This window comes from Crocuta crocuta, unplaced genomic scaffold, assembly GCF_008692635.1.
Source record: "Crocuta crocuta isolate KB4526 unplaced genomic scaffold, BGI_CrCroc_1.0 scaffold271, whole genome shotgun sequence".
Taxonomy (NCBI): domain Eukaryota; kingdom Metazoa; phylum Chordata; class Mammalia; order Carnivora; family Hyaenidae; genus Crocuta; species Crocuta crocuta.
Genome location: NW_027527824.1, coordinates 1,949,943 through 1,961,998, shown reverse-complemented (window position 1 = coordinate 1,961,998; position 12,056 = coordinate 1,949,943). Strand labels below are relative to the sequence as shown.

At 39.9% G+C, this 12,056-nt stretch overlaps 1 protein-coding gene across 10 annotated transcripts in view; it reads left to right on the top strand.

Moving 5' to 3' along the window:
* The window catches only part of POLD3 (DNA polymerase delta 3, accessory subunit), a 56,276-nt gene extending 46,232 nt beyond the window's left edge, over positions 1–10,044 (top strand). For 8 of the 10 annotated variants that reach the window (XM_077776569.1, XM_077776550.1, XM_077776534.1 and 5 more), the window contains 2 exons: positions 955–1,030; positions 5,556–7,752. In XM_077776569.1, coding sequence (XP_077632695.1) covers positions 955–1,030; positions 5,556–5,758 — 279 coding nt within the window. In that variant the 3' untranslated portion in view covers positions 5,759–7,752. Of the gene's footprint in view, positions 1–954; positions 1,031–5,555; positions 7,753–9,933 lie in introns of those variants that run through there. The other 2 variants (XR_013338227.1, XR_013338228.1) reach the window with 2 other exon arrangements.
* The last annotated feature ends 2,012 nt before the right edge of the window (positions 10,045–12,056 follow it).

Here is a 12,056-nt window from a genome sequence, read left to right as displayed (position 1 = left end):
GCTTTTCATGACCTCCAGCATCAGGGTTGCTGTGTTACCCAACTCCTGTTGGAATTGTGCAAAGAAAGGTCTTGCCTGCATCAGAGCAAAGTGTGGGAAAATAGAGTGGAACAAAAAACGTACGCACATTTGTTGCTCTTCAGAAACTCTTCTAGAAAAGGTCGAGAAAAGCTGGCAATAAATGGGAGAAATATAGTTTTGAATAATCTTCAGCTGCATCTTGTCTATTAGTGTAGATAATGAGGAGTTGAGAAGAAGGGTGCTAACAAGATTTTTTTTTCCTTTATGACTATTAATTTTCCTTAATTCGTTGTATTAAGACTGTCATTTAAATTTTGCTGTAATTTCCTCATTAGCTGAACAGAAAATGGGATGAAAGACCAGTGGACATAAAAGGAAATTGGTATTAGTAATATCTGTGTGAGACTAAATTAGATGGGAGTAATGTTGCAGCATCAAGGCTAAAATAGCAAGTATCTATGGCAAGGGTACATGCCACGGACCTCTTGTCTGATTTAGGGAGCTTTCCTGTCTGCTCCCATAATGTCTGCCACAGCCCTCCATCAAAGCCCTTACCACAGTGGGTTGCAGTGGCCTGTTTTCCTTGTCTCTCTCATCCGCTAAGGTCCTTGTCTTATTGGTCTTTTTAACCATGGTGCCTGCACCACTCAACGAAAGTTTGTTGACTTGAACGATCACAGTTCTTTGCTGAACATGCTACTTTTCATCTCCTAAGCAATTAAACATCAAACTTGCATATCATATATAGGAATGTAACTTGTCTGTATAGTAGGACCAGTCCCTAAAAGAAAATGGATAGAGTTTCTATTTCAACTTTTTATCGTAGAATATTGGAGGGTGATTATTGTAGATTAAAAAGCTTTTGTTATTTTTCTCTGTAGATTCATTGATCAACTAAATCTTGTAACCTCTGATCTTCCTGTGATCTTTTAGAGCTCAAATGGAGAAAAAAGAAAACGAAAACGAGTGTTGAAGTCTAAGACCTTTGTGGATGATGAAGGCTGCATGGGTAAGAGTTTCTGGCTCCATGATCTCTTACAGAGCAGTGTGCTTCAAACTTGAATGTGCACATGACTCACCCCAAATGTGGCGCACATCCTGAGTAGCAGAGTATAGAGAACACCACAACAAAAGACAGAACATAGGTTCTTATTTGGACCACATGTTGTAGAAATGAGCTTTGACGTCTTGGATAAAAGTCCTGTCACCTCTGGTGGGGTGTTTCTTGATCTATGGAATGGAGGTTAAATATCCATTTTGCCTGTATGTGGGGCTGTTGTGAAGATTCAGGTGAGGTAAAATTTAATGAAGGCATTTTCAATATGGAAACCATAATACCAACTTAAAATGTCATTATAGACCTTGAGAAACTTTTTTTTTCCTAGAATGGTTTTTTAATACATTTGAAGAGTAGAAAAGAAGCCCCCACGGATGATTAGACTCTGAAGAGAGTGTCAGGAGTCTTCTTGTCCCATCTCTCCAGAAGGATTTGACCCTTCCAAATCATTTCCTTTATGTTTCCTGTTTGTAAGTCATGGTAAATAAAAGCATGTGCTTCTTATGGTGACCTAGAGGGGAATTAGAATTTAGCTTTTCAGTTATAGGTTGAATTCTTCAGCCATGTTTAACCTTGTTCTACCGCTTCCACAGTTGACTCAGACTTCTCTGGGGCTTTCACACTTGCAGGCCAGTGGGATGCTGTGATCCTGGTACTATCATTTTGTGTTTACAAAGACTAGTGGGCTTAGTCTTGGAAACCTCTTCTTATACAATTGTATAACCTATACAGTTGTATAACCGATAATTGTAGTTCCTCCCTTCCTGTGGCACCTGCTCTCCTAAAGAAGTATTTTTTCCCTTTCTTGACTTTCTTTTTCTGGTTCAAACTTTTGTCTTAAAAAGATTGATCAATTCTGAAGAATCTTCTTTTCCTAGGTTGTGTGGTTGTTAGAATTAGTGCGAGCCCCATCCCATTGTTCTCTACCTTCCACTCCTCTGAAAAGGTCTCTGCCATTTTTTTTTAAAGATTTTTTTTTTTTAATGTTTATTTTTAAGAGAGTGCATGCAAGTGGGGAAGGGGCAGAGAGTAGGGGAGACAGAATCCAAAGCAGGCTCTGCGCTGCCAGCACAAAGCCTGATGTGGGGCCCGAACCTGCGAACTGGGAGATCATGACCTGAGTTGAAGTCCAATGCTCAACCAGCTGAGCCACCCAGGTGCGCTAGGCGTGTGGCATTTCAATTGTAGCATATGATCAGGGAATAAAAATCCTTACACTGGAAATTGGTCTTTTCAGTGCCAAATTTTTTGTGAGCCTATGAATTCTGGACTTTGAGTTAGGGTTGTTTTTCTGTATTTTGTTTTGTTTGCTTTCGGTCTTCTAATAGTGTGTTTTCAAGCCTTTTGGTTTGACTATTGGTGATAATATATATATATTTACTATTAAAATTCTTATTCTTTTTCCTTTGATTTAAATTTAAATGGACAAAAGCATCAGTGTCAGTTTTTTTCTCCTTCTACCCCAAAAGAAAAATGTCAGCTGTATCATTGTGAGCATTTACTGGGAGTTTGTGGCTAATTACCTATTGTTTTGTTCAAAACATAGTACTCAATTTTGGCCAGGTATGGGATGTGGACTTTTTGTGCTCTTGTCTCCAGACAGGACTACTAAGAGCCTTGGATGCAACAATGAAAACCGTGCTCACATAGCACTATTTTTTTTTTTTTAAGGTTTTTAGTCCAAGCTCAACCTACTGAATCTTGGCTCTTGTTACCAACAAAGGAGTTATACTTTTCTTTCTGTTCAGACCGTTCCAAGTATACGAGCACAGGGGGCTTGCCCTGTCCTATGCTGGATGAGAGCTGGTCTGGGGGTTTTCAAAACTGATCTTTCCCTTTCTGTGACTTTGCTTTAGTGACTGGGGAGTTGGGCCCCTGAGATTAGTGTGGGGTAGACTTTTGGACAAGTTAGATTTCTAACAGTAAAACATTGTTTGAGTAGAGAATAATTCTGATATTACCCATGTAAACTGGGCTCTTTGTTTGTTTGTTTGTTTTAATGGCAGCCCAGAAAAGTTGCATGTTACTTAAAATAAAGGTTCTGTATCTTTTAAGTTGAAATCTCCTTTGTCTTGTAGTTTGAAGTAACTAAAGCTTTGAATATAGAAATCCTTCTTTTTGCTCTTGAGGTATACAAAGTGTGCTGCTTAAGAAATTTTGTTGGTGTTGCCCTGACTGGTTTTAACTCCCCCAAGCAATGCATTGCACAGAATTGGCAATGAGACAAACAGTGGTTTCAGTAATAAGTAATGAAATAATGAGCTAATTGATTTTGGAGTTTAACATTATAGACCTGATGCCATTTGAATACAAAGTATAGCTTATGAAGTCTTACATCACCAACTAGTAGTAAGTTGTTTCTTTCTTATTTCTGCATATGGCTCTTCAGACTTCCCTAATTTGAGATATTGAGTAAATAGCAGCTCATAAGTTTGTTCCAGTAATCAGTTACATAATGCTTTTCAGGTTGCTGATGACATGGGGGTAGTGTTCAGAGATTAAAATTGCTGAACTAATAGGTATGCCATGGGAATTCCTTAAGTATCTTAGAGCAGCATTTCTCAAACTTCACATTACTTGAAGATCTTGCTAAAATTCAAATTCTGATTAAGTAGACCCTCAGGTAGGACCTGAAGTTNATATATATATATATCTATATATATATCACTGATATATATATAGATATATATATATATCACTGATATATATATTTATCAGTGATTTTTAGCCTGTATGTTGATAGGAATCAGCAAATGAATTCTAGGCCCTTAAAAGTAATGGCAAATCCTAGGAACTCTTAGGGAGGGAACTGTTAATTATGTACCCTTAATGAGATTAAATGAGTATGGTGAAGGAATGCTCCACTGGCAACGGCCAGTTGATATCCAGTATGGCTTTGCCATTGTGAGGGAGAAGACCAGCATTGATGGGTCCTTGCTAAGATCACTAGGTGCATCCGTACCTTCTGTGAGGCAGTTACCCCCATTTTACAGGGGAAGAAAGAATAGGGATTCTCAAGGTGTGGTCCCCAGACTAGCAGCATCAGAATTTCCTGGGAACATGTTAGAAAAGCAAATTCTCAAGTCCATCCGTCACCTACTGACTTTGAAACTCTGGAATTAGAGTCCAGCAATCTGCTTTAATAAGCCTTGCAGGTGATCCTGATGCATATCAAAAGTTTGAGAACTTATAAGTGGCAGACTACATATTAGAATGCAGATGTATTTGATTCCAAAGCCACTGCCTCTGGAGCAGTTTGTTCTCAATCACTAATTAAGTACTTAAAACTATTATTGTCCTTTAATGAGACAAAATACCTTTCACTTTAATTGTTTGGGCATTTATGATGCATATTAGGCTCCTGTGTTCAGCTAAGAGGAGATGTTTTCCTTTACTGTTTCTCTTCATCTTCCTGCTGCTACCAGGAAGGCTGAGAAAGAATTTAGAAGACTTTGGTTATATAGCTGCTGCAGCTCTCTAAAGTCACAGGAAGGTGGCATTGCGCTGTTTCTTGTGGTTGGTTTGTGTGCTCCAGTATTACTGAAGAGACCCTCGTCATTTCTGTGACATCATTGTTGGAAGCTATTGTTGGAAGCTATTGTCTGTGCCTGTGCCCTTTTCAGCTTCCTTATACTGACTGCTCACTGGTAAAATTCTTTTCAAAGGTCAGTGAATTTTATTGGTATAAGAAAAGGCAAACGTATGACTTTGGCTGATAGGGCATTAAGAGAATTGGTAACTTTGTTTCTCATTTTATCATTGTCTTAAAATGATCAAGTTTGTTATATGATTGAGTTTGCTTGGGGCAGTTTTCTTCACAATGCAGACCACTAGTAGTAAGTGTTGAGTCATTTAGAACTAAGAACCAAACAATTGAGTAATCTGCAATTCTTTGTACTTAGGATGTGCAGAGAGTGAGTGGGTGATGTCAGGATATATCTAGCCAGTAGGGCCTATGACTGTGAGCCTGGCTAGACAAGATGAGGACTGGTGAATAGAGCAGAGATTAAGATCCGGAAAAGCAGGTGGGTACTGTGGGTCAGAGAAGTGAGACTGAAGAAGTCAAAGCATGGAGGTGTTTGAGATACAGACAGTTCAGTTTAGAGTTCAGAAAGTTAGCTAGCATAGACCAGGACCCAAATGCAGAATTTGGGCAATCAAATAATAAGGACCCATTGAAAGGCATGGGCATAGCAGTGAGACAGTAAGGGTGTATGTTGGCTCTGAGCCCCAACTAGTGGTTGTATGAGTTCATGATACATACTTCCTATCTGTGGTCTGATCTGATCTCCCAGTGGGAGAAGGCTGTAGTACTAGGTAAGCTGATCAGAGGGTCTCCCTTGATCAGAAGGTCTCCCTTGATCAGAGGGTCTCCCTTGATCAGAGGGAATTGGAGTGAACAAGACATCTCATTCTCTTGATAGTGTGTTCTAAATGACTCGACCCACTCGTTTCCCATTTTTTCTTATTCTGCCAGTGACTGAAAAAGTCTATGTGAGTGAATCCTGCACAGATAGTGAAGAGGAGCTTAAGATGAAGACCTCCTCCGTACATAGACCCTCCGCCATGACCATGAAAAAAGAACCCAAAGAAGAACGAAAGGGCCCAAAGAAAGGGACTGCTGCTCTGGGCAAAACCAACAGACAAGTGTCCATTACTGGCTTCTTCCAGAGGAAGTGAACTGCCATCTGTTAGGTCAGAGACGTGGAGTGGTCAGGGGAGAAGACCAAGACAGACAGACTCTCACTTACTGTGTAAGTTCATCCTGTGCCTCACCTTGCGTGTATCAAAAGACTTCTTCCATCCTGTGAGGTTTTTACTGTTTCTGGTTTTTAACCAAAGGGAAATCAGCTGGAAGCAAGAGACAAAAGAATATTTAAGCAGCTGTTGTGTTGTAAGGACATTTTTAAAAGCACAATCTTGACCTGCTCTGGAGAAGAATCCACTCCAAAAGTAAATTGGAACAGGTTTCATTTAGTTGCTAATTCACTGGTCCCTACCCAACCCTGTGTCCTGAGCACTTATGGCTCAGGAAGTATTCCTCCTTGTTCCTTTGTATTCTGTGGATTTGTGTGGGTCTTCATTTATCCCTGAATTTTACTGGCTGTGTTTACCACTGCCCGCCCCCCACCCCCCGTAATCCCTTCCCCACTACAATACTTCTATGTGAAGCCATTTTCTGCAAGTCTTTTAAATCTTGGTCAGACTAAAGGCTGAAACAAAAATCTCCCTGTAATCCTCTAATCCTCTCTTCCTCTGTTATAAAGTACACTGACACCTGGCTACAGACCAGCACATTGCTTATGTTCTGCCCCTTTCCCAAAAGCTCTCTCGACCTTTACTTGCAATTAGTAGGTAGGGAAAAGCCTCAGGCAGAGCACAAATAGAAATGTAATGATGCATTCAACTCCACCAGAAATTACTTAGTGTCAGCATTGACGATAGTAGAGGCCTTGCCATGTTGCTGACACAGGGCATGCTTTACGCTGCTCTTTGTGATTTTTTATCTCTTCCTCTCTCCCTTCTCACTGTTAGTACCTAGAGAGTGAAACCCAGGCAATGAAATGGAGGCTAAAAAGAAAGCCCTTTCTACATGCAGGGTACAACAGTTAAGAAAAAGTTCTCCTTCTCAAGGAACTTGAATGTTCAGAAACTGCAATTTTCTGGGAAGGTAATAAGGAAGAGATAAAGCCACATTTTTATACAGATGTTGCTCCTCTGTATTTTTAACCCTGCCATTTGCCTAAAAGTACAGGCTGCCCATGAAAAGGTGGAGAAACTGTGTTGTTGATAGGACTAAACAGCAAGTAACACATTCTCATTTGTTACTTATGGAAAATCATCTATTCCATTGATAACTTTTAAGTGATTTCCATGATGGCTGGACAGTGAGCTCAGTGGATCAAGGTGGTGAGGTGGTGATCTTGTACAGTGAGCTTCGGGAAAAGAACACAGTCTCAGCTGCTGACATGACTCACCACTGACAGACGAGGGATGTCTGACTTAGCCTGCGTATGTCGTGATGCAGTCAGCCGTCTGCTGTTTAAGGTTAGGATTCTAACTGACCTTGGATTTGTGCGAACATATTCAGCAATCGTCACCCAGGGCTCTCCAGTCAGGCACCCCATGGACTTGATTGAGACCAGAAGTTTGAGATGAGTCCTGGCACTACATCTAGGACTTGAGAAGGCAGAGGCTCTGTGTAATAAATAGAGTAAAGATTGACGTATTCCACAGCCCTTTTTCTTTTTAAGATGTAAAAGAATGGAAAGCCTGGACCTACCTTTACAAAAAACATCTGGAGAGTGATCTCTTTTAAATGGTTATTTTTGTCATTGCCTCTAGTCATTTTTCTAAATAAGAATTGGAAAAATTAAAGAAAAAAGCAACAATCTGATTTTTTGTTTTTGTTTCTGTTTTTTTATTTTGCTGGGAACTCTAGTGAAACTGAATTTTGAATTGGAAAACTCCAGTGGTGATTGGAGTTCCATCTTTGAGAGGATAGTGCAAATCCTGTGATTGCCACGCCCAGTATGCTGCCTAAACTCAGCTGTCTGCGAGACTTAGGAGGGAGGGAGTGGTGGTCTTTTTTTTTTTTCTTTTTATACAAAACTCTACCATGGTATCCACATGAGTTAAATAAATTTGAGAAGTTGTTTTAAAACAGTGCTTCACACCGAATGTCTGATGAGTCTGTTATTTGACAGGATGGCAGCAGTGTGTGTAATTATTCAAACTCTGAACAGGAACAAAGCTGGTTTTCAGTTCATATTGTTAAAACTGCACACCCATAGTCTGAGATGCACAAGTTATTTGCTGCCTTCATCATTTTTTCAACCCAGTGGGAAATCTTGGTTTCAGCCAACATCATTTTTTAGTTCATTTAGGAGAAAAATGTAGTCCTGATCTTGCACATTGTATTAGTTTGGCTTCATCACTTGCTAGCCATGTGACCTTGGGCAAATGTCTAAGCCTCAGGTTCATTGTCAAAATAGAGCTAAAACGAGTTACTGTAGATTGTCAAGACTGAAGAAATGTATACATGCAGCATAAATTTGGTGCACAGTTGTAGCACGTAGGTGCTTTACAAATGGTGGCTTCCTTCCTGGTGTGAGAAATGCAGTCAGCCACCAACTTCCTGAAATGTTTTCAAGGATATGAGCCAGATGTTCTACTCTTTCAAAGTCATCATTCTGGCAGTAAATGTGATCAAAGGTGGAAGATACTTGTCCTATATTGTGAAAAATTTCAGAGTAGACGGTTTTCTATTGAAAGAAACTAAGATTCATTGATGGCTGTATTTACTATACATGAAAACATTTATGTGTATCTACTCCTGTGTCAGGCCTTTGATGTGGGCACAAGAGGATATAGGTAGCATGCTAGAATTTAGCACTTGTCTACAGGATCTATTGGAAGGGACAAGCCAGTAAAATGAAATTATAATGTCATATGGTGAGTACAGTGACAAGTAAGCACAGGCTTCTCTGAGAGCTCATAGGAGTGTGGGCATTCTTCCTGGAAGAGAGAAAGCTAAGCAGATATTTGAAGGGTGAGTAGGATTTTACCAAGCAAAGAGAAATGGAAAAGATTTTCCAGTCAGAGGAACATGGCTTTGGGGGGAAATGGACAAGACTTTGGAAATAGGGATGAAATGTATTGAGAAATGAAGTCGGGGTCAAGCTAAGAAGTTTGGATTTTATGTGAAGACTGTGAAGGCCAATTGAAAATTCTTAAGAAGAGTAATAACATTAGAAGTTGATTCTCATGTAAGAAGGCAGCTGGCATATTCTTTAATTTTGTGTGCCATATGGTGAGTATTTCTACCCATGTTCATGGTATCTTCTAGTACTATTAAAACTAAAGTTTTAATGGGATTAAAAAACGTCCCAGCTAAAACAGGGCTGCTTAATTCTGGCAGCCAGCATAGACAGTTGCAGTATTTCCCTTGTCTTCCCCCATCAACACGGATTCTCTTGCAGAAGGTTTTTCAGTTTTCTAAAACTGACTTCAAAAATGGGGTAGTTCTCAGACACTCTCAAGGATATGTGCCTCCACTCACCTCCCTGAAAAGAACCGAGGAGGGGAGGGAGGATGGGTGGAACAGTTCTATTTCTTTTCTATCTTTGTTTCTCTAAGAAGACATTAGTTATTTTACAGGAGAGAGCTGAAGAGAAGGGCCATATAAGGAAACTAAATAGTTTCTCCAGGACATGAGTAGAATGAGTGCATAATAATGTATTTGCCAGAAACGTACTCTGTGTCAAGACTCGTTTTGGTAAACTTGTCTCCTTTCATTGGTTCCGGGATCTCAGTATGCTGTAATGCAGTTTTTTACCACCATGAAACATTCTGGGGCTGCCTCGTTTTGTTGTGAGAAGGCAGTATTGCTTTCTGAGTTATTGCCCTGGCGGCTCTGTAAATTAGCCCATGCTGTCACCATGCCCTCTCTGAAGGGCACATTGTACCCAAATGACTGCATTTAGGATCGACTCTTGCCACTCCCTGCTTCATGACACTTCTCACCACTTGTATCTGTGTCCAGTTTTTTTGTGTGTGTGTTCTTAAGTGTGGGCCACCCACAGACTGCCACCCAGGCTCTTCAGCCAGAGAAACTTGGTAGGGCTTCTGATCCAAACCCACCTTAATTCTAGAATTGCCCTTTCATTTCAAGCTCTAAATATTGTCTGGCTCCCCCACACCATTCCCTCTCTTTTTTCTCATTTGCCCTTGCCAGACTCCTTGTTTCTTGAGGCTTCACTTTGGCTTCTCCCCCTCCTTTTTTTTTTTTTTAAAGACTTAAAAAAGTTCCTCATTGCTAGTCCTTCTTTAACTTCTTTCTTTTGGTCTTTCAGGCTTTCTTAAGGTTCTTCACATCTTTTACTGGACTGCTCTTGAAGAATGGAAAACCCACGTTGTCGAATATCTGCTTTGGATCATGCAAATCCAAAGTGTCAAGCAGTTGATGAATGCTAGTTCTGTTCATTCCTGGATAAGATACTTTAGAGATTGCAAGAGCTCAGAGGTTACCATTTTGGAGTGGCAGGACATGCATACTAAATAGCATTATGTAGCAGTGGAGATGATGATTAGATGAGGGAGAGACAGGAACTTCATAATTAGAAAAGAACCAGGATGATTCTAATGGGCAACATTTTATAGTCCTTTGTGAAAAACACCAGAGGATTTAATGCAAGAAAACAGGGTGAGGACGGTTTGCCATTTTAGTGGATTTTATTCAACTGTTTGAATGTCACTCATCATTTACATAGTCATGGTATATGTAATCTATAATTCAGTGAACCATTAGTGGAGGTATTTCTGTCCTACTTAAGAATGAGAATTTTGACAAGAAAGAAGCAGGTACCAAGGACTAGTCCAAAAGGTAGTTTATGGGATATATATTGGATTAGCATGAATTCAGCTTGCTTTTATGCACGCTCAATTTTGGCAGGATGCTTTGAAACAGCACAAGTTGGGAGGCAGAGGGCTCTGGATTCAAACTCTGTCTAAAGCTCTGACCCTAGGTAAGGTATTCCTCCTCTGAGAACTTTTTTCCTCATCCTTACAGTGAGCTACCACCTACTTTAAAGAGTAGTTTTTGTTTGTTTGATTGACTGCAGAAAGAGTGCAAGCTGGGAAGAGGGGCAGAGGGAGAGAGAGAATCCCAAGCAGGGATTCGATGCGGGGCTCGATCCCACAACTTTGTGATCATGACCTGAGCCAAAACCAAGAGTCAGATGTTCAACCAGCTGAGCCACCCAGATGCCCCAAAGTTTGCTTTAAGGCTTTTATGAAATGCTGCATGGGCAGCTCCTAGTATTTGGACATACATTAAACTCACACAGAACAGGATAACTCACATTTTTTTGAGCACCCACTATGTGTCAGGTACTGTTCAAAGTATGTTAAGAAGTATTAACTCTTAGTCCTCATAGTAACCCTATGAGATAAGTGCTTTTATTCCCATTTTACACATGAGGAAATGAAGGCAGAAAAGTTGAGTAACTTGTCTAAAATCACAGAGTTAGCATGTGACACAGAGCCAAGGTATAAATCTTGACAATTTGGCTTCAGTGCCTACAGTCTTAGCCACTATGCTATCTTGCTCTTGGCTCTACATTAGTTCACACTTCGATACTGCCCAGTGGTGATTGATGTTCGTTTTTATAAGTGAAAGTACAACTAGTTGTTCGGTTCCCAGATTGTGAGATGTGAAGGCGATCTTAATGTTTATCTAACTCAACCACTCATCTGCTGCTTGAGTCCTTTCTACAGCATCCCTGCCAAGTGGTCTTGAATCTATAAACAAAGATTCCATTATGCTCAGTATACTGCGCTTACTAAATTACCAACTTAGATAAGTGGACTAATAAATGTTAAGAAGAATTTAAAGAGAGGCTAGAATAAAATAATGTTTTCTGATTAATTTTAGATCACCAGGAAGCTCGTCTAAATAGAGCATGGTTCCCTAAGCAATGCATTTAATTGGTTTCAGTTTAAATCAAGAACACTGTTTTTTCTTTGAAAAAGATTGTCCAGTTCTTGGCCCTGCCTTTCACTTACACTTGTAAGAAAATCAAGAGGAAATTTGGTACTTCTTTCCCCTATTTAAGCCATGCTGCGGGTTCACAGGTAGAGAAGTAGCCCCTGAACATTTGTTGCCCACTGATTGTACTGGCTTAGGCCAAGGCAGTTTTTCCATTTTGAATATCAAAACCAATTTTTTCTAAAAGATGTGTGAAAATTATAGAAACATAGCATAATCATGGTTCTCTTTTATTCTATCCTGGAATGGGATGTATAGGAAGCAGAACCATTTTCTTGCACACCATAAAGCCTGATAATGAAACTCCGTTATAGTCTACCTTTATATGGTGCTTTACTTTATTTTATTTCATCCTTGTGATAACCTGCAAAGTTTTTCTCTTCCCCATTTTGCAGAAAACAAGCCTAGTTTGTTTACCTAGTGTGCCCA